The following is a 22,025-nucleotide window of genomic DNA, read 5'->3' on the forward strand; positions in this document are numbered from 1 at the left end:
GTTTTCTTTCTGAGCATGTGTCTTGTTTTCTGGGCATGTGCTGTGGTCTTAGAAATTCTCATTTACACAGCTCTCAATACCATCTCCTCTCACTATGAAATAGTCCTTCCTCCCAGTCCTGGACACTCTGTCATATGTCTCAAAGTCGGCAATCCTTTGCCCAAGGTCATTTTGATTTGACTGTTTCTTACACTGATGTAGCTGCAGGCAAGCTGCTTCCGCATGCAAGGCAAGTTCTGGAACAGTGAGCCAGACGAGTATCTTGGCTCAGTCCTTCAGGCTGCCACCAAATAGACTGGTACAACACATACGCACCCCACTGTGTTCACAGGGATTACTCTGCTCCCTCCAGAACCAGGACCAGGGACCTACCTGGGAACATGGGCAGATCTGCACTGAGCCAGTGAGGGTCAGCAAGAGTGCCAAGGGATCTACCTATCATTTTTCAGTTACCTTTTTCTTGACTCCATGACCACCCTGTTAACTGCAAACTTTTGACTCTTTTCTGGAGCTCTGAAAAAGGTTTCTGCCAGTTCTTGCTTGATGTTCAAAGCTTCTTTGGGGGGAGAGCCCAGAAAAATCTCAGTCCACCATCTTGGTGATATCAATCTCTTTTGCAGGATTCTTTGACCCAACAATATGTTGACAAATTATCCATGGACTTTAGAAGCAATTCTTTTTATTGGCATATGATGTTTTCTGTATTATTGCTTGTAGACATTAGCACTGTTACCAGGATTTTGATGTTGCATGCAGTACTGCTATAAGCATTTTTATATATGACTTTTGGTGAATATGCATGTGCATTCCCATCAAGTATATTCTTGGAGTGGAACTGCAAGGTCACAGATAAGAAAATGTTTAACTTTAGCAGATATTTTCAAACAGTTTTCTGAAGTGGTTGCAGAAATTTACACTGACATCAAAAGTATATGAGATTACCAGTTGTTCCATATCCTAGCAAACACTGGATGTTCAGATACTGATCTGTGTGTGTGTGTGTGTGTGTTTTAAACCATACTGGTGTGTGTGAGGTGTGTAGTGGTATATCAGCATGATTTTTATGTGTTTCTGATGATTAATAATGTTGAACATACTTTCATATACTTATTAGCCATCTGGATATGCTCTTTTTCATGATACGCCCATCTAAGGCTTTTCCCCATTTTTGTTTTGAAATTGGTTTTCTGCCTTTTCTTGATTTGTAAGAGCTCTTTACATATTATGGATATAAACTCATTTCAAATATGTGTTGTGCAAATATATTCTCTTACTCTGTGGAAAGCCTTTCTACTGTCTTAGTGGTGTACTAGTTTTAACAAAGTCAGGATTATTCATCTTTTCATTCATGATTAGTGCTTTTGTGCCTGTGTAAGAAATTTTTGCTTACTGTAAAGATGTGAAGATAGTCTCCTACACTAACTTCTATAAGCTTTACCATATTACCTTTAATATTTAGGTCTATGATGCAACTGGAAGTTAATTTTGTGTATGGGGTGAGGGAAAGGTAGGAACTGTGTTTTTTTCTTTCCTCAGTATGGATGTCCACTTGATCTAGCATCAAGTCCTGAATAAATCATCCATTTCCCTCTTGCATGGCAGTGCTACTCTGTCATAAACCAAACAATCATATACGTATGTGTCTGCATCTAAACTTAATTCTGTTCTTACCAGTCTGTTTACCTATCCTTGCACCAATACCACATTGTTTTAATTTATGCAGCTTTATATTGACTTCCGATACTTGGGTTTTTTCTTCTTCAAAACTGTCGTCATTATTTTGGGCCCTTTTATTTCCATATATGGCTTAGAATCTACTGGACAATTTATACACACACACACACGCTAGGATCCTGATTTGGACTGTATTGAAGCTACTGGCCCACTTCATGAGAACTGACATCTTTACATTTCAAGTTTCTCAATCTATAAACATGGTTTATCCTCCATTATTTAGGTCTTCTTTAATTTCTCTCCATAATATTTTGTAGTTTTCAAGGTAGAGAACTTGAGCATCTTTTGATTGAGTGCCTCCTAGATCTGATGCTACTGTAAATGATATATCTTTTTACATCTCAGTGCCAAATGGTCTTTTGCCAGCATATCCAGTGTCTTCTTGTTTACTGACTTGCTACCAGTGATTCTACCGCATTCACTAATCAATGTTAATGATCCATCTGCAGATTCATTCAGATTTTCTATGTACACTATAAGGTTGTATGTGGAGCACAGTTTGTTTCTTCCTTCCCAATCCTTATACCTTTTATTTTTTTATGAATATGTTTTGTGTGTCCTTGAAAGGAATTTATATGTTCCAGTGATTGGTTACAGCGTCAGAGATATCAGTTAGGTTAAACTGGTTAATAGTACTGTTCAAACTTTTTATATCCTTACTGATTTTTTGACTGTTCATTTTATCGGTTATTTAGAGAGATGTGTTAAAATCTCCAACAATGATTATGGATTTATTATTTTTTCTTTTAGTGCTGTCAATTTTTGCTTTACATATTTCAAGGTACATATATAAATATAGGAGTGTAATGTTTTCTAGTTGAAATGAAATGCTCCAGTAATACTTCTTCATTTGGAATCTACTTTTTCTGATATTAATATAGCTACACCTGTTTTCTTTGGTTAGTCATTGCACAGCATACCTTTCTCCCCTCCTATTTTCAACATTTTTGTGGCCAAATATTTAAGGTGTGTACCCTGTAAGCACTACATAGATTTTTAAAACCAAGTCTGTGTCTTTTAATTGGAATATTTAGTCCATTTTCATTTAATATAATTATAAAAAAAATTGACACAAATCAACTTAAAGTTCACTTTCTATTTACCTCTGTTTTTTTTTTTTTGCTGATTTTTTCCTCTTTTCTTGTTTTCTTTTCAATTGGTCAAGACTTTTAAATCATTTCTTATTTTCCTCTCTATTGGCTTTTTAGTCCCTTTAGTAATTTCTTTACAAATTGAAACACGTATTCTTGGCTTAGTGAAGTCTATATTAAATCAGCATTTCTGTCACCTCTTTGTGATACAAGGACATGGTAACACCATCCACCCACCTTGTATTTTGCACTATTGTTGTCATATTTTAATTCCACCCGTATTTTAAACCCCACAAAGCATATTATTATTTTCAAACAGTGAACGTTCATTTAGATGTACCCACATTTCACCGTTCCCAGCGCTCTCCACTCCTTCCTGTATTACGCTTTCATCTGGGATCACTTTTCTTTCTCCATCATTAGAGAATTCAGTTGATGATGAATTCTCTAAGTTTCGGTTTCTCTAATTTTCTTTCCATTTCACCTTCATTCCTGAAGAACATTTTCACCAGATGTGAATTCTAGGTGCTGTTTTCTTTCAGCACTTCAAAGGCATCTTTCCATTGCCTTCTGGCTACATCGGTTTGATACAACAAGTCATGTGTCAGTTTTGTTTCTCCTTTAAAAATAATGTGACCTTTTCTCAGGTTTTAATCACTTTTAAGATTTTCTCTGCCTTTGTTTGTCAAAATTTCATTATGATGTGACGAAGGGTAGTTTTCTTTACATTCACCTATTTGAGATTGATAGAGATTCTTGAATCTATTGCGTAAATTGATTGCAATACTTTTGGGAACTTTAACTCATTATCTCTTCAAACACTGCTTCTGCCCATTCTTTCTCCTAAGCATCTAGGATTCCAGTTACACCCCTTTTCCATATTTTCTATCATATTTTTTCTCTGTATTTCAAGATAAGTACTTTCTTATGTACTATCGCCTACTTCACTAATCTGTTTGCTATGTCTACTTTGCTATTTAACCAATCTCTTGAATTCTTAATTTCAGTTGTCATATTTTTGAATATTAAAATTCCTACTTCATTATTTTTATAAGAGCCAAGTTCTCTGGTGAAAGCCTTTATCTTTTCATCTATTTTCTTGAACATATAAATAATTATTCTAATGCACATGTCTGATTACTCCAAATATGAATCAACAGTACATCAATTCCTACTGGTCACTTTTTCTTGGCATTAGTATGTCGATCCTGTTACCTGGCGTGTCTGGTAATTGTGGATTAAATATCAGACAATGATCAGAAAAAGCAGAGAAGCTCTGTACGACGGGTTCTTCCTCCAGAGACGATACGGCTGTCTTCCAGCAACAGGGACAGACGTGATCCCAGGCGGTGCTTCCGGATCTTTGACAGCTGGTCCATTTCTGGTTCACCGTATTCCTGAGACACAGCCCTTGTCTCAAAGGAAAGGGGTGATGTTTACGAGAGCACCTGTTACCTGGTGGGCACTGAACTCCGTTTTTTTTTCTTCTTAGCATCCCAAGAGTGCCCCAATTTCTAACTTTTCCTGGAAATTGCTTTTTGCTTGGTTTCTTGGCTCTCACAACATGCACGCACAGTTTAGGAATCAGCAGATGCCTCAACGAAAAACCGTACAGACTGCAGCCACCCCCTTTCTCCAGGGACTTGATTCCTCATGTCCAGACTACCTTAGGATCACTGAGTGCCAACTTTTGTTTCTGCAGCCCAATGGGACTGCTGGAGCCCCAGGCCATCACCTTTTCCTCAGCTTCCAACGGCAACAGCCCAGGGGGTGGAGAGGAACTGGAGGTGAATGTGCTGTGCATCACCACGCATTTCCCTTCCCTTAGTACTCTTCGCTTTTCAAGTCCTTGCTGCCTTTGTTGCCCTCTGGGGTCTTAAACTGATGTGTATGTGTGTCTGTGTGTCTGTGTGTGTGATGTCTGTTCTTGGCAGATGGATTAGTCTGATACGAGGTAGACCTTCACAGCAAGTGGAACTGTCAACAGTCATTATTTAGGAGCTTACCCTGTGTCAGGCCCTGTGCCAGAGACCAAGGGCCAAAATGCCAATTTTTAAAAAGGTTATTTGTCATGCAACTGCCCTTCCCTGGAGCACAAATGGTTAATGGATTCTGTGCTCTCCCCTAGTACCTAAATACCGGGCGCCCACCTGTTTGCTGCCCCTCTGCGCCGTGGGAAGCAGTGCTCTGGACTTTTCTGCGATTTTCTGTCAGAAAAAGCACAAGAGGAGGGAGACAGGAAGAATAAAAAGGGTGGGAGAAGAGAAGAGATGGTCAGATGGAAACAAGGCATTGGACCATGACTGACAGCAAAACACACCTCAGCTCCCGGAGAGAATGGAACTCTCCCGGGTCCCAGAAAACGGGGTTCTTGACTGGCTTCTGCCAGTGATTTGCTAGGCAACTGCCATCAACGCACCTGCACTCTGTGCACCTCAGTTTCCTCACCTGTCCCTCCCACCTTCCAGGAGGCTGCCGTGAGAGAACATCCCGGGCAGCACTGCATGAAGGGAAAGCCCTTCCATACCCAGGCCCTGAGGGTACCCGCCCAGACCCTGGCTCCCGGCAGACAGCCCACCGGGCCAGTCCCTGGTTCTGACAGCCAGAGTGGACCCACCCCTGCTGCAGGGCTCCTCACCTTCTGCACGACGCCATAGCGCTGAATGGCGTCTGACAGCTGATTTTTCAGGCGGTCCAGCTGAAGTCGCTCCTGCTGCAAACAGAAGAGGGTGGCTTAAACAGGCAGCTGGGGCCTTGGTCTGGCCCTTCAGCCCCCTCGTAGCACCTGCACCGCGCCCCAGCTCTGTCATCACCCCCAGTGACACCACCTCGGGCCCTGTGAACACTGTGAGCACCACGCCCATGGGCACGGCCACGTCACTCGGACAACTGCCCCAGTCACCTCCCCACACGCCTCCCCACAGACCACGCAGCTGAGCACTGCCTGAAGCACACTGCACACCCGAGGACATGGGAACTGTCACCATCCCCGTTGCACAGCGTAGCAGATCCTGGCTCTGGGTCGTGGTTGTTCAAGGCTGCACGGGTGGTGAAGCCCGGTCCTGAACCCAGAGCCCACTCCCCTCAGCACCCGTGAGGCGGGGCCGGATTGCCCTCCTCAGAACTGCAGCCACCCAAGCATCCCTTCCGCCCCCAGGTCTCACAGGCACCCCTCCCTCCGCCCCCGCACCACCCCTTCCTCGCTGGAACGGGGCCATGATTTCTTGCCCATCATCTGAATCCCAGCACCCGTCACAGGTAGCACAGCCAGCCCACTTCCCCGGGCTGGGGTCCCAGCACAGCCGGCCCACTCCCCGGGGCCAGCTCCCTCCACGGCACCTGCTGCAGCTGCACAGCGGCACCCCTTCTGCACGCAGAGCTGGGGAAAGTGGGGCCTTGGTCACTGGCTTTGAAGTTCTCACATGGGAATCTGTCCCTTCAACAAGCAGCCCTAACTCACCTGTCCCTCATGAATTTAAGACACTTCCGAGCATGTCAGCCTCCCTGCCCCCGCCCCCAGCCCAGTGCCACAGCCACCCACCCTGGCCTACACGGTGCCTCCTCCACCCACAAGGGCCTCTCAGCAAACACCACCCCTCGGGTCCTCCCCAGTCAAGGCCCTTTCACTCATCCTCTCATTCGTTTATTCGCTGGTCTGGTAAGTAGGCACCGAGTGCCACTACATGAGGTCTCACTCAAACCCAGACACTCCAAGGAGCCCCCACAGTGGCCCCTTCCTGATGTGCTGCCCTCTGGGAAGCCCCTCGTCCAAGACAGAAGTCTCACTCCTCCCTGGGCCCCCATCATGCCCTGCGCACACTGCCTTCGGTGCTCCCACAAGACGCAGAGCTGCAAAAGAGGAAATCCCCTTACTGCCCTGTCCCCACATCAGGAATGGAGCAGGTATTCAAGAAACGTTGCTGGGTTTTATGGGTGGGTGGGTGGAAGGACATGTTCAGCTGGAAACAATCCCTCTCACCTTCCCAGGACCCCAGCTCCGGTGCTGAGGACTTGTGCACACAGAGGCAAGAACAGGGGCTCCGGACCGGGAAGGCCCGAGTTCAAATCCAGCCAGAGCTGCTCCCTGGCTGTGACCCCTGACCTGAGGGTGCAGACCGAGCGCCCGACCTGATGTGAGCCAGCCTCCAGCCCGGCCTGCCCTCCTGGGTCGAGGGGCCATGTCTTACCCGAGCGTTTACCCCCCCCAAAGTCAAGGGTGCAGGAGACTCTTGGAACATGTCCAGTGAACAGACTGGACGAATAACGAACCCTGCCGGGAAGGAAATGCGGTCCCTCTCCCCTTCGGGCCCCAGCACAGGCCTCAGGTGACAGGGGCTCCCCCGACATTTGGATGAACAGATGGAGGCAGGCAGGAGTCAAAGGGCAAAAGGCAAACGCACACAGGGAAAGGCCACATAAACACCAGAACTGCGAAACCTCTGCCGACGGGGCCGCCGTGCAGCCAGTGCCCCCTCGGGAAGAGCTGTGGACACTCCGCCCAGGAGCTCAGGGCCAAGACGCGCCCGACTCCCCCGAGCGACCAGCCCGTGACCACCGAGCTGGGCAGGGCGGCTGAGGCCATGCAGGGCAGGGGGCAGTGCTGCCCTCAGTCCCAGACCCCGGGGCACCCCGTCCACCCACCACCGGGGAATGGGCCCTGCTCCCAGAATGACTTTTTTAGTGCATTTGATTTCTCAACATGTAACACAACTTTTGGAGCTGGGCCTACTTTTTCCCTATGACAAATTTACAAAAGTCTAATTGACGCAGCACAAAAACCACTCACCGGCAGTGTGCAGCTCGATAACTTTTAGTTAATGTACACGGTTGTGCAGCCCTCGCCACCGTCTAGGACGTTTCCATCACCCCGGAACCCTCCCCTGCCCTTCACCGTCAGTCCCTGCCCCTGTCCCCAGGCCCAGACAAACACCGTTCTCCCGTCTGTCTCTACAGACTGGCCTCTTCTGGACATTTCCCAGAACCGGGACATGCCACACGGGCTCTCCGGCGTCTACAGGGTCACCACCCTGAGTGGCCCGCGGCACCAGGGCCAGGGGGAGACGTTTCCGGCTCTGCAGACCAGACGGCCTCTGTCACAGCCACTCGGCTCACAGGACGGAGCCGCTGTGGACAGGTGAGTGGGTGGGCACCACTGGTCCCAATAAAACTTTATTTACAAAAGCAGGTGGCCGAGACCGAGGCCTGCCGGCCCACCCTACACCAGGGTCTGGAGGTTCCCCGTAAGCCCCTTCAGGCTTCAGGCACCGGGGCAGGGCGTGGCCGCCCCCGGCGTTGGGGAAGCTGGGGTGTGAGCCGGCGGGCGGTGGAGATGGAGACGGGAATGGGTGGTGGCCGAGGGGAAGGCTGGGCCTGGGGCGTGACAAAGGGATTGCCGGTGGTCATGCTGGCCACATGGGGTCGGAGATGTGTCTGGAGGTGGCCGTGGATGTGGAGGTGAAGGGACCCGGGGAAGAGACCCTGATGATGGAGGGGCTGGTGGTCGTGACCTCCATACAGAGAAATGCCCGGGAACTCGGGGTGCCCTCACCCCCTCCAGAGCACGTGCTCAGGCGGGCAGGGCCTCCGTTGCTTCGTTCCCTGAGACCCCCGGCACCTACGCTGCCACCCGGCAGACAGCGGGAGCTCAGTGGGGGGCCGTGTGAACCTGAATTGCCCAGTGCCAACCCAGGGGCTGCGCCCAGTCCTGAGGCCCGAGCCCACCAGCCGAGCAGCCCTGCGGGCCCCTCCTCCACCAACAGCAGCAGGGCTCCCCTTCCAGGGGCTGCACCCACTCCAGGGGGTCCCACAAAGGCACCAGGTCACTCTCACGACAGCACCCGGGGGCCCCAGCTACAGACCCCGAGAAACGTACCCGGGAGGTGCCCCGCAGGAGGTCAGACAGCTGCTTCATGGCGCCAGTGCTGGCACCCACGGTTGTATTGGTCTCCTGCTGCGCCGCGTGCCTGGGGGGAGGGGAGAAGTGGGGAGACAGGAGCGGGGTGGGGGGAGACGCAAGCAGCAGGGAGAGGAGATAGGCCGGGAGACAGCAGATCCACCGGAGAGGGGCTCGGAAGCAGGAGGCGCAGGAAGGGAAGGAAGGGATAGGGGGCGAGTAAAAATGGAGAAAGTGGGGGAGACAGGGGAAGCCAAGAGGAAGGAGAGTCAGAAACAGAACCAGGCCGAGGCCCGAAGAAAGACAGAGGACACGGCGAGGCAAGTGGCAGCGATGGCGACAGGGAGAGGAGGGAGAGAGCGGGCGGCAGGATGGGAGGGCCCAGCAGGCAGGCCCGGGAGGTGGGAAATGGGGAGGGGGCAGAGGGGGCAGAGCGAGCAAGAGGAGGAGGACAGAGAGAGAGAACGGACAAGGTGAGTTTGCGTTGGAGCGGACGGCAGTGTCCTCAGGACAGAGGCCCCTCCCAGACCCCGTGGCCGGGACCACCTGTGCCTCCCCGGCCGCCCCCACCCAGACCTGCACAGACAAGTGGGCTCTGGCTTCCAGGGGGCCCCGGCTGCAAGCCCTCCCTGTGGAAAGGCGCCTCCTCGGGGTCAACCGTTCACGGGGACAGGGAGAAGGGAGCCCCGGGAGCAGAGCTGAGGCGAGGCATCGGGAGGCCTGGGCTCCCCAGCCCCTCAGCCAGTTCTGCCGGGCACAGCGGATGCTTCCCCCCCCCAGACCCAGGACAGCAAAGGGCCCGGGCCCCGGGGCTCTCCCTGCTCCCACAGGCCAGATTTACGCTTCCCAAGAGTGACCCAGACGCCATCAAGAAGAGACAGCAGGCTCCTCCTGGGGGCCGACCGGCCCCTCCTGGATCCAGGGTGGGCCCCAAGTCCTCACCCGGGCCCACAGTCCTCACCCGGGCCTCCCCTGCTGTGTCCTCCCCACCCGCACCTGCACCCCATGCCGGGCAGGCTGAGGGGTTCTCCATCCCGGGGCACGGGCGTGTGCCCGTCGCCTCAGACCTCGCCATGCCGGTGGTCCCAGCCCGGTGGCACCCAGGCACCAGAGAGCTGTCCTGGCTCCCTGTGGACACTAGAGGCTGCCCAGCAGCCCAGGGGAAGGGAGGGAGAGGACAGGCAGCAGAGCCGCCAGGCAAGGAGCATGGTGCGCTGTCCCCACAACCGCGACTCGGAGACCTCCGCCTGCAGCTGCGACGGCCGCCTGGTCCCGGATGACCACAGCCACCAAGCACCCGGAGACAGCCCAGGGGAGACCCGAGGAAATGACAGCTGCACAAGGCAGCTAACACAGGGCGCCAAAGGAGGATGGGAGCTTTAAATTCCTATGCTAGGGAGAAGAAAAGAATAAAACCGATATCCCAAAGGCCCATCTAAAGAGGTTAGAAAAAGAAAAGCAAGTTAAATACAAAGTGGAATAATATGGATAAGGTCAATAATTAATAAAATAAATAAAAGTACCATCAGTAAAATCAAGTCATTCTTTAAAAGTACTTTTTAAAGGTATAAGTCCCTAGATAAACTGAGGAAAAAAAAACACAACTTTCCAATATAAGGAATGACAAAGCGGGAAAGGCCACAGACACAACACTAAAAGGACAGTAATGAAACATTGTGAACGATGTTATGTCAATAAATTTAGATGAAATAGAAAGAACTCCTTGAAAAATCATGAGCTATCAAAACTGACTCAGGAAGAAATAGAAAACCTAAATAGCTCTATATCTACAAAGAAACTAAATTTACTTTAAAAAGGATCTCACAAGAAAACCACAGGCACAGATGGCTTTGCTATCAAATGTCTGAGGAAGAAATAATATCAATACCATAAAACTTCTCCAGAAGAAGGAGGAAAGGGGAACACAGATATTTTATGAGGCAAGCATTACTTTGACACCAAAACCTAAACAAGGAATCTAAAAAAAAACTACATATCATTCATGAAAACAATACCAAAATCCTTCACAGGGTATTAGAGAAATGAATCAATAATATGACCAAGAGGAACTTACTCAGTGAGCATAATTTTCATATTATCAGAATAAATACAAAAGGCAGGAAATCACCTCAATAAATTATTCAGAAAAAAAAAATCATTTGACAAAATTCAATACCCATTCAGGGCAAAACTCTAGGAAACTAGGAAAATGATGAGAACTTCCTATACCTGAGGCAGAAAACTCACAAAACAAGCCAAACCAACATCTAATATGCTGATGGTGAAAGACTCAACCGCTCTCACCTAAGATAGGAGGAACAAGGCAAGTGTACGTACTTTCACTCATTCCATTCAACATTTTACAAGCAACATTGCAATAAGGGGGGAAAGAAATAATGAACATTAAGGTTGACGGCAAAGAAGTAAAACTGTCTTTATTCACAAAGGACATGTTATTCTATGTTGAAAATTCTAAGGAATCTGCAGAAAAACTCCTGGAATTAATATGTGAGTCAAGCAAAGTCACAGGATACAAGGTCATATTAACAAATCAATTGTTTTTCTCTACTTGTAGCCAATAATTGGAAAACGAAGTTCTAAAAATGCTGACATTTACAATAGTGTATAAACATGCAATCATTAGAGAAAATTTAACAAAGTATGTTCGAGACCTGTACACTGAAAACCCTAAGACATTGCCGAAAGAAATAAAAGAACATAAATAAAAGACTAACCATGTCCATTGCTCAGAAGACTTGATATTGTTAAGTCATTTCTCCCTAAATTCATTTATAGATGCAATACAATTGCAACCAAAGTTATAGTAAGCGACTTTTGAAGGCAGAAATTGACAAGGTGATTCTAAAATTTATACTGAAATATAAAGGACTTGACTTGAATTATACAAAACAACTTCAAGAAAAATAAAGTTGAAGGATTTACACAACTGATTTAAAGACTTACTATAAAGTTTCAGTAATTAAGGCTGTACAGTATTATCATAAGGACAGATATAAAGATCAATGAAACAGAAGAATCCAGACGTGCACTCAAACCTATATGGTGAATTGGTTTTTCAAAAAGGTGCCAGAATAGTCAATGAGGAAGGGCAGCTCCTTCAACAAATGGTGCTGGAAACAATTGGATAATCGTATTAAAAAAATACACAGAAATAAACTTAAAATGGGTCATAGACCTAAAAGTAAAACGTAAAACAATAAAAATCATAAAACTATAAAAAGCAAAACCCATGAATGAAAATATCAATAGAGATCATGAACATTAAAATCTTCAGCTCTTCATAAAATACTAAAAAATGGAAAGGCACGCTATGCATGAGAGAAAATATTCTCACTGCATGTCCTGGATGAAAGACTTGTACACAAAACGTATAAAGAGCTCTCACAACCCAATAAATGAGACCACCCAATAAATGAGAGGTAAAGGGTTTGACAGAGAAGAGAAGCTTCCACACAAAAGAAGAGGGCAGACAGCGGAGAGTGCAAATTAGCAGCACAGCCGGGCCCCAGCCGCGCTCACTGGAATGGCTCACGTACAGACAGACAAGTCCCAAAGGCCCGTACAGTGCTGGGAGGAACGTAAGATGGTGCAAAAGAGTTGGGCAGTTTCTTATAAGGTTAAATATGACTGTTATTCAACACAACAGTCCCCCTTGTATCAATTAACCCAGGCGAAGGGGCAGCCGTGTCCCCACACAGGCTTGCGGGAGACTATTCACAGCGGCTTTTGTCACTGCACAAACTGGAAATACACCTAGGTCCACTGACAGGTGAGTGGATAACCGGAATGTGACGTGTCCACACAACAGAACACCATCGAGCACTAAAAGGGGGCAAACACCAAGGCATGTGTGCTGGTTTGAATGTATTATGTCCCCCAGAAAAAGCCATATCCTTTGATGCAATCTTGTGGGGCAGACATAATAGCAGGGATTAAGTTGGAATGTTTGGATTAGGTTGTTTGCATGGAGATGCGCCCCACCCAACTGTAGATGATAACTGATGGGATATTTCCATGGAGGCGTGGCCCCACCCATTCAGGGTGGGCCTTGATCAGTGGAGCCATGTAAACGTGCTGACTCAAAGAGAAGGAACTCAGTGCAGCTGTGAGTGACATTTTGAAGAGGAGCAAGCTTGCTAGAGAGGAACGTCCTGGGAGAAAGCCATTTTGAGGCCAGAGCTTTGGAGCCGACGCCAGCCATGTGCCTTCCCAGCTAACAGAGGTTTTCCGGACACCATTGGCCATCCTCCAGTGAAGGTACCCGATTACTGATGTGTTGCCTTGGATACTTTATGGCCTTAAGACTGTAACTGTGTAGCCAAATAAACCCCCTTTTTATAAAAGCCAATTCGTCTCTGGTGTTTTGCATTCTGCAGCATTAGCAAACTAGGACAGCATGTACCAGTGGAGGTGAATCATGAACACAGTGCACCGAGCAGGAAAGCAAAAGACAGACACGAAAGGACACATGTGTGATTCCAACTATGTGAAGTTCTAGAATAGGCAAAACTACTCCGTAATGCTGAAAACCAGGTCAGTGGTTATCTGGGAGGAGTGTGAGGGGCCCTGACAGGAAGGGGCCCAACACGATGTTTTGGAGGATGGAAATACCCCACGTTTTGCTGGGGGCATGAGTATGTGACGTGCACATTTGTCAAAGTTCACTGAGCTGCCTTCTGAAGGTGGGTGCCTCTACCATCTGTAACATGATTAAAAACAAACTCACAAAATGACACAAGGAGACTCTACAGAGAAAGGGAGGCGGGAGCCCGGGGCCTGCAGGAGGAGCGTGAGCGGTCCCTCGGGAACACACCCCACAACCCCAACTGCAGGTAAAACAAGCCTGGACTTGGGGGGTAGGGAAGTGTTTTTAAGGCCCCACTTAGAAGCAAATAAGTAGCTTTCATCAGGGGAAGTTCTGGCCTAAACCCTCACGCTGGGCCCTCCTCAAGGACAGGGCCACGTGGGCTCCCGCAGGGGCTCGCCAGAGTGTTGATGATGAAAACGGTAATGGGCACTGTCCATCTGGCGTGGCGCCAAGCCCTTCTTGTGCAGACTTTATGGAATTCCGCCACCGGGTGAGATAAGCCTCCTTTCCTGTGAGGAAACCAAGGACCACGGAGAGAACGGGTCCCGCCGATACCTGGTAAGGTGCGGGAGGAGCAAACCAGAGCCAGACACCGGGGAGAAAGCTGAGACACTGTCCCAGAGCGTGGGAAAGAGAACCCAGCAGTCAACACGGGTGCCCACCCCAACACCTCCACATGGCGGGAATCACTGGCCGCGGTGGCAGAGGAAGTCACAAGAGCCGAGGGCAGCTGTGTCCCTGGGGTGGAGTGGCCATCAAGGCCCCGGAAGGAGGGTCTCCTGCTGGTCAGTGGAAAGAGGTCAAAGTGACCCCGGCTCTCATCAGCTCACAGTGGACCCAGCAGGCCCGAAACAGAAGCCTCATGCACACTTTAATGCCCAATTAACCACAGGCAAAAGCAGATGAGGGTCGAGGGTCCTGGAATGAAGACCCCAGCCAGACCTTGCAGTCCCCTCCTGGGACAGAGGAGCCTGGCCCAGCTAAGGGACTGGACGAAGGCGAGAGCTGCCTGGGCACTGGACGCCCCTGGAAGGGTGAACAGGAGCAAGGCCACCTCCTAAATCCCACCACTGCTGTGACGGGACAAGAGGGCCCCCACTGCTCTCGTGTCACAAACAACAGACAACCAGAAAACATCCTGAAACGCCAGTGGTCAGAACTGGACGAGAGGCGCCGCGGGCCTCTGATCTCCGGCGAGAGAGAAGCGGCTGAGCAGGCTCTCCGACTGCCTTGTGCTTCTGCTGGGGAAACGCTGCAGGCTGTGATGTCTGGAGTGGGACTCACGCCCAAAGCCCGTCCTGTGGAGCTGAGGGGACAGACATCCGAGTCCAGGGGGGCTGCAGTGGAGAGAGGAGAGAGCTACGCAGGAAACGCACTTGAAGACCTGTACAGGCAACCCCGTCTCTGCTGAGTGCTGAGCCGTGCACGTGGAGGGTGACACTTCCTGGGGTTTCCGGGGACTAAGGCTCTGGGCCCAACAGCTCCCAGGGCTCCCAGAGCCACGACAGGCCCTGGGGCGGCAGCCAGGGAGAGTAAAGGCAGCGGCCGACCGCCCAGGCATGCGGGAGAGACCAGGGCCTGCCTGAGAGGAGGGCCACGCTGCCCCTCCAGCAGATTCTACAACAACCCACCTCGAAAAGTTCACGAAGCTCGAAATGATCAAGTTGATCCGTAATTGCCTCCAGAACGAAACATAATATCCTCTTTAAAAGAAGACAACAAAATCCACACATTCGAAAACATAATTCACAGCGTCTCATGCCCAATAAAAAGTTAACAGACAGTAAGAAGTAGGAGAAAGGGAATCAATGACCTGGGGAAGAATCCATCCACAGAAACAGGCCCCAAAATGACAGGGATGCTGGATCTGCAGATCAAGACTTTAAAATGGCCACTATAAATATGCTAAATGTAATTAAGTAATTAATGTAAAACACAAACATAACGAGGAAAAAACAACACCTTATAGGCAGAGAAACAAAGGAAAGGAATTACAGAAGACTTCTCATCAGCAACTACGTAAGCCCAAGAAATTGGGGAGCCATCCTAAATGTACTGAAGGAAAAAAGTTAAACCCAGAATGCAATACCCAGCAAAATATATTTCAAATTGAAAAGGTAATCAAGACTCTTTCATACAAACAAAACTAAGAGAATTTGTTACCAAAGACCTTCTCTACAAGAAATGTTACAAAACATTCTACATGCAACAAGAATCTGAAACCCGGGGAGACTTGGATCTGCTTGAAGAAACAAGGATCTCCAGAAATAGTTACAATTTCAGTAAATATTTTTTTACAGCTTGACATGTTTAAATGCTCCAAAAGATAATTGACTATTTAAAGCAAAAATGGTCGCAATATACTGTGGGTTTATAGCATCCGTAAAAGTAAAATGCCTGACACGAAGAGCACACAAGCTAGAAAAGAAGAATCAGGAGCACATGATACACAGGAAGAAAGCAGGGCGATTTGAATGCAGACCATGATTAATTAAAGGTACATATTTTAAACCTTAAGGAATAATAACACGAACAATATTAGACACATCAACAACTTACATGAAAAAGGCAAGTTCCTTGAAAGAAACAAGAAAGATAATCTGAAGATTTGTGTTTCTACTGAAGAAATTGCAATTGAAAGAAAATAAATTTAGAGTCTTAAAATTTCCAACAAAGACTGGAAGGTCGCAAGATTTCGCTGGCAAATTCTAGCACATATTTAAGGAAGAATGCTAAACAATCTCTTCCAGAAAATAAAAGAGGTGGGAACATTTCCCAACTCACTTTATGAAGCCAAGATTAGTCTGACACGAAAACCAGACAAATTACAGAGCTTGTGCTCATGATCATGGATGCAAAACTCAGTAAAGCATCAGCCCAGACCGAGTCCAGCGGTACGTACAAAACATTTATCCCAGGAATGGAGGAGACCCGTTGTGACACAAGCATGACCCCTAGTGAGGGCCTGGAGCAAGCCCCCTGACGGTGGCCGAGTCCCAGACCCCTCATCTGGGCTAGCCACACGGTAAGGGATGTGGGGTTGGGACCCCGTGCACAAAGTGCTCGAGGCTGGGCGAGTGGGCCAGGGCCCCTCAACCACTCGGCCCCCGCCCTTGGGGTCCTCTCTGCCGGACAGGGTCAGGCCGGGCCTCAGGAAAGCGGGCGGCTTGCGGCCAGACCAGCCCCCAAATCTGGCCCCGGCTGCATGCTCTTCGGTGGGCTTCTAGCTCCAAATGGACGTGAAAATGGCCAACGAATCCGAGGGAAGAGTATGGGATTGAAACAGTGATCACACTAGCAACCCTCCCACCAAACAAGACAAGTTTCATCTTTTCGGGTGTTTGGTTTATTTGCTTTTTTAACTGTATGCTTGAATACATACAGTTTTGTTTAATTTTTTAAAAATGACCACCCCATTGGGTACCCCTTCTTAAGAAATGGTGTGTGTTAGAGAATCTTAAAACCCATGGCTGGGGGGCGGGGAGGGCAAAGGCCCCTCCCACGCCGCCCTCTGTCCCCGCAGCCCGTCCTGCTGTCCGGCCAATCAGCCTCATTGGACCCCAGGCCAGGCGGAGCCACTGACCCGGGCGGGCCCCTGGGGAGACGGGACGGGGGAAGGAGTGCCGCCATGGTCACTGGGCCCCGACTGGCCTTGGAGGCCTGACCTCGCTCGGTCCTGGTTCTGTGGATGAGAAACCCCAGCCGCAGACAGGTTCATGAGCTCGGCCAAGGCTGCCCCACCAGGAGGTCAGCCAGGACCACGGCCAGGGGAGGGGGCCTGCGCCCAGCCCCTCCATGCCCAGTGCCTGGCTGGGAAGGGGGAGGGGCCAGGAGCAGCAGGCAGCAGCTGACTTCAGGCTTCCTGGGCCCCGGGTCACGCCAGGGCGATGCCCCAGAGTGAATCTGGCTCCTCCCCGTCCCCACCTGCACCCCACAGTAGGACCAGGCTCCATGGCCAACAGGCTGTTCCTGCCCCTTCACCTGGCACGGAGGGAGTGCCCGGCAGCTACTCGGCCTGCCCTGGACCTGCTCCGTGCTGCAGGGACTGGCCGGATCCTTGCCAGGCACCCTGGACTGCCCCTACCAAGACGCAGTGACAACATGTATTTCCCTCCAGCCTGAGCTCCCAACCCGTGTCTATCCCTGGAGACTCTAGATGACGGCGGGGAACTGCGGGGAACAGGGCAGGCTTGGGGCTGCTGCTGAGTGTCGGGGGGCCCTAACCCCACCAGCTGGGAGAGCTTCGCCCAGGCCCCAGGGAGAAGGGGTGCCCCTGCACACCCACGGGGTCTGGGGTCATGCCTGTGCCAGCTCGGGCTGGTGGCTGATTTTCAGTCGGGTTGTTTTCCTCTCCAAGGGGCTGACCGACCACCTGAAGGCCATCAAGGACCCACCTGCTGCACACACCTGCTCTGAAATGACCACACGACAGGGGCTGCTGGGCCTCCGCTGTGAGGCCAGGCCTGCAAGGTGACCCCTGCAGATCCCGCTGGGCCTGGGGCCTCCTGACCAGGCTGGGCCAGCCCCACTCCCCTGCTGGGAAGGAGCTCAGGGCACTGAGGAGGCCGCAGGGATGGGGCTCCCCTCCTCCTTCCCCACGTCTGCAGTTCTGGGGCTCACAGAGGGGTGGGGAGTAGCCGCAGCCCAGGTAACCAGACACCACGGTGGGTCCCCGATCAGGGAGGCCACCCTAGGGTGCCCATGAGCTCTACCTAGCCACTGGGCTAGCTCAGCGATGAGCCAGGGAGGCAAAGGAAAGCTCAGGACTTCAGTTCTATGCTGAGGGAAACCAGGCCCCTTTCCTTATTCACATGTGGAGTACGGTGTGAAGCCCGGAACCATGACCCCTGGTTTGTCACCATGAGACATGTAAGCCAAGTGACTGGGGGCCCCGAGTAGACAGTGCTTGACCTGCACGGCACTGACACTGCAGTTAGCCAGCTTGCTGCCCATCAGCCGCCAGGTCAGGAAGGTCACAGGTGAGTGGCCAGGGTAGGACAGCTCAGCGGGGAGGCCGGCCCGGTGCTGAGAGGGGCCGGGCAGTGAGGAGCCACAGGGGCAGCTTGCCCCACTCCCCTCCATCGCCCGCCCTGGGCGCCACGTCAACCTGCTCACCCTCCTCTTGATTGACTTGACACTTAAGATGCCTTTTAGAGACCACCACCGCACACGGGGTTCCGTTGTCCCCCCACCCCATGGCACTGACCGGGACACGGAAGCTCAGGGTAAGGCAGGGGCCGGTGGGTGGAGGCAGGGCACAGCCGAGATCCCCACATCCAGGCCCTGAGAACTTCCCGCCTCGCATCTGGGATCCGAGACCACACGCGTCCCGTGCACAGGCAGCAGTCTGCTTTCCCTTCCGGATGCAAGTGCATTCGAGCACCTCCGCCTGTGTTTGTAGAATATTCACAGCACCCCAGCCAGTCCCCTTGGAAAGGGTGGGCCCATGGCCCCCGGGCTTTGGAGACAACCCATGGCGTGGCCTGGTCCTTCTGTCCCGATACGCTGCACCTGTCCTGCAGTCCGGGCCCCCACAGCCCCCAGGAAATTGGCCACCCGGACCTAGGCCTGGCCTCCTGGAGCCGGCAGCGCCCGGGACACACGCGAGGGCAGAGGTGTGCGGCTGCACCCCCGCCACCAGAGGTGGGACGCGGCACTTCAGGCAGCCACTCGGGAGGGTCCGGGCGGCGCCTGCGTGATGGCGCCCTGGGGAGAGGGTGCAGGGAGGCGGAGAGCAGGGCAGCTCAGAGCCCGAGGCCGGAGGCTGGGGGGACTGCGGGTGGGTGAGGGACGGGGCTGGGAGGTGGCAGTGGTCACGGCACAGGCCGTGGGGGAGCAGGTCTGGGAGGTGGGGATCACTCAGGCAGGCCGGGAGGCCACCGCCAGGTTCTGGGCGAGAGGACACTGGACGGTCCTGAGCAGGGGCTGGTGTGGACAGAACAACCATGGGGCAAGCCGAGAAGGGGGAAGCCGGGAGGAGGCACTGCCAGGGTGGGGCCGGGGGCCAGGTGATGATGGGAGAGGACTGAAGGCGGGAGAGCCAGGGTGCCTCCTGAGAGTGGCTGGGCCTGTGGTGGCAGCAAAGGTGGTGTGGCATCTCCCTGGACGGGGGCTGAGATGGGAGGCACTGGGGGCAGCTGGCCCGGGGGAGGCAGCGTGTGCCCTGGATGGGCCCTCAGCACCACCTCCCGGGCATCGAGGAACGAGGGGTGGGCCCTGGACTTGCTGATGGGGGACTTGGGAGGCAGAGAGATCTTGTCTCCACGCCCTCATGCCACTCCCTTCTAGAAGCCTCCACCAGCTTCCCACTGCTCTGGACATAACACTCAGTGTACCCCTACAAGGCACCGTGGGGTCTGAGAGCACCCACCGCACCCACCCCACTCCCACCCGTCAGGACCCACTCACATGGCTGCGGCCCCCGCCCCGCCTCCTGGCCAGGCCCGTGGCTGCTTTAGGACCTGTGGCAGTTTCCTTTGACCCTGCTCCCAGGAGAGGCAGGGCCTGTGTCCCCTCCCCTTGGACCTGGGTGGGCGGCCGCTGCTGTGAACTACAGAGGGTGGCAAAAGAGGTGCCTATGACCTCCAGGCTGCGTCACAGCAGAGCGGCACCACTGCTCTGAAGCTGCAGCACTCACGGCAACAAAGAGGCCACCACTCTGTTAGGGAGCCCCTGCTACCCAGGGAGACCATGTGAGCTGTGTGGGTGGCAGCCCAGGCACCTACACGTGAGTGCAGAAGACTCCAGAAGCTTCCAGCACCCAGCTCTCAAGGGCCCCTGACACCAGGCAGCACAGGTGAGCCATCCCTCTGTGCCCACCCAAATCCCTCACCCACCGCCTCAGGCCTCAGGCCTCAAGCCGCGGCCTGGCCCTGGGGCTGCTCTAAGGCTTCTCCTCGCCCCAGATGGAGCTGAGCTTCCTGCCCCACAACAGCCCGTTCCCCCTGCAGAGTGACACATGGGCACCAGCCAGTGTCCTGGAGGACGTCCTCGCCCCAGCTCCGCTTGCTGTCAGCAAGGCTGGTGAAGTCCCTCCCTGCCTGTAGGCCTGTTTCCCCACATGTGAAAGGAGGAAGCGGGGAGGGGTGAGCTGGGGGCCCTGTGTGTGTCTGAGCCTCTGAGCCTGAGGGCAGCTTTGGAGAAGCCGGTCAGTGTCCAGGCGGAAGGCGGATCGGCCAGGGCTAATTCCACCCCGGGAATTCCACTCCAGGAACTCCGTGCAGCAGCCACCATGGATTAACTTCACCCCAGGCTTCTAGACTCTCCTGGTGCCCGATTCTGATGGGCGAGTCCGGGCAGGGATGCTGGGCCCGGCTCACAGCCCCGATCACGGCATCTAGGGGGCTGGCTGGGCAGGGCTGCAGCGGTCACCTCAAACCGCAGCCTCCCACTCCAGGGTCACCCAGTGGGTGCTCGCCCCAGGTGTGGGGGGTGGAGGAGCCCGATCGTGCCCCCACGGGGCAGGTAAGGGGTGCGGCCCAGGGGCGGGCTGGAGTCCCGCGGGGAGTGGGTTCCATCTGTGCCAACAGCAGGAGCTGAGCCCCGGCGGCGGCCCCTTGGATCCCCAGCCACAGCGGGAGGGAGAGAGCCAGCCCACTCGGACTCGTCTCGGGGGGTCAGGACTGGGAGCAGGCAGGTGGGCTACCCAGGTACAATGGCCCATAGCCAGGAGGGAGATGTCATGCTCCAAATCAGAGCCCGCACCCCCAGAATCGGCCCCCTTCCCCCACAAACCCTCCCGCACGCTGCGGGCAGAGAGCAGGCACCCAGGCTCCAGCCGCAGCTCCATGGGCGCTGCCCACAGCCCTGTGCCCCCCAGCGCGTGGGAGGGGGTGCCCCCTAGTATGCTTATCCTGGGGGTCCTCCTGCGGGGTCCCCACCCCCCTCCCCAGGGGCCCAGGGGCCCCCTCTCCAGGAAGCCTCCCCTGACCACACCCTGCTGTCCCGGGCCTGGCCTGCAGGGGGCTCCCCGCTCTCCCTGAGCCCTGCCCACGGGTCACCTCCTCCGTGGAGCCCTCCCCGCTGGGCCTCAGAACGGCAGCCTCTCCTGGGGCTCCCCTCCGGACTTGTCCCCACGTGACAAGCAGAGGTTGCACCGGGCCAGAGGGGCGAGCCTGCCCACGGCCCCCGCCCGGCCTCAGTGAACCGGAGAGCCGCCCCGAGAGGTGCTCCCGGCCTGTCCCCAGCTTCCCTCTGGGCCAAGACCCGCGCAGGCACCCAGGCCACGGGGGCACCCGAAGGGGCTCATTCACCACCATGTGGCCTCGGGAAGGAAACGCCCAGGCGGCAAGGGGGGCCGGCAGGGATGGGGAGAGGCAGGCCTGCGGGGCCAGGACGGGCACAGGCCTCCGCGGTGGGCTGGTGGGGGAGGGGCAGGCCCGATGGGCGCATGCAGGCGGCTGGGAGAGGGCCCCGCAGTGAGCCCACCCACCCATCTCCTATTTGCCTTTCGGGTGCCAGGAAGCACCACTCTCAGCTCTGATGCGGCTGTTTCCGTGGCAACAGAGCTCCCCTCTGGAAAGAGAAAGGTGGCAGAGTGCTCACCATCAGTGCAGGAACATGCCGGAAGCAGGGTGCTGTGGCCTGGGCCCGCTGGACCTCAGCCGGCTCCCCCTGGATTCCTGGGTGCGCCCGCCCCCTCCCTCCCGCATCTGTCATGCACGATGGGCAGTGGTCTGCACGCCTCCCCACCACTCCG

The 22,025-nt window shown here is 53.0% G+C and overlaps 1 protein-coding gene across 3 annotated transcripts in view; it reads right to left on the minus strand.

Annotated features, from left to right (window-relative positions):
* The window catches only part of TSNARE1 (t-SNARE domain containing 1), a 143,795-nt gene that overhangs the window by 35,602 nt on the left and 86,168 nt on the right, over window positions 1-22,025 (minus strand). For 2 of the 3 annotated variants that reach the window (XM_037803640.1, XM_037803641.1), the window contains exons 7-9: window positions 8,698-8,788; window positions 5,464-5,538; window positions 4,976-5,032 (exon numbers count right to left, since the gene is read on the minus strand). In XM_037803640.1, the coding sequence (XP_037659568.1) occupies window positions 4,976-5,032; window positions 5,464-5,538; window positions 8,698-8,788 (223 nt within the window). The remainder of the gene's footprint in view (window positions 1-4,975; window positions 5,033-5,463; window positions 5,539-8,697; window positions 8,789-22,025) is intronic. The other variant, XM_037803642.1, reaches the window with a different exon arrangement.

The sequence above is a fragment of the Choloepus didactylus genome, chromosome 14 (genome assembly GCF_015220235.1).
Source record: "Choloepus didactylus isolate mChoDid1 chromosome 14, mChoDid1.pri, whole genome shotgun sequence".
In the NCBI taxonomy this organism is placed as follows: Eukaryota; Metazoa; Chordata; class Mammalia; order Pilosa; family Megalonychidae; genus Choloepus; species Choloepus didactylus.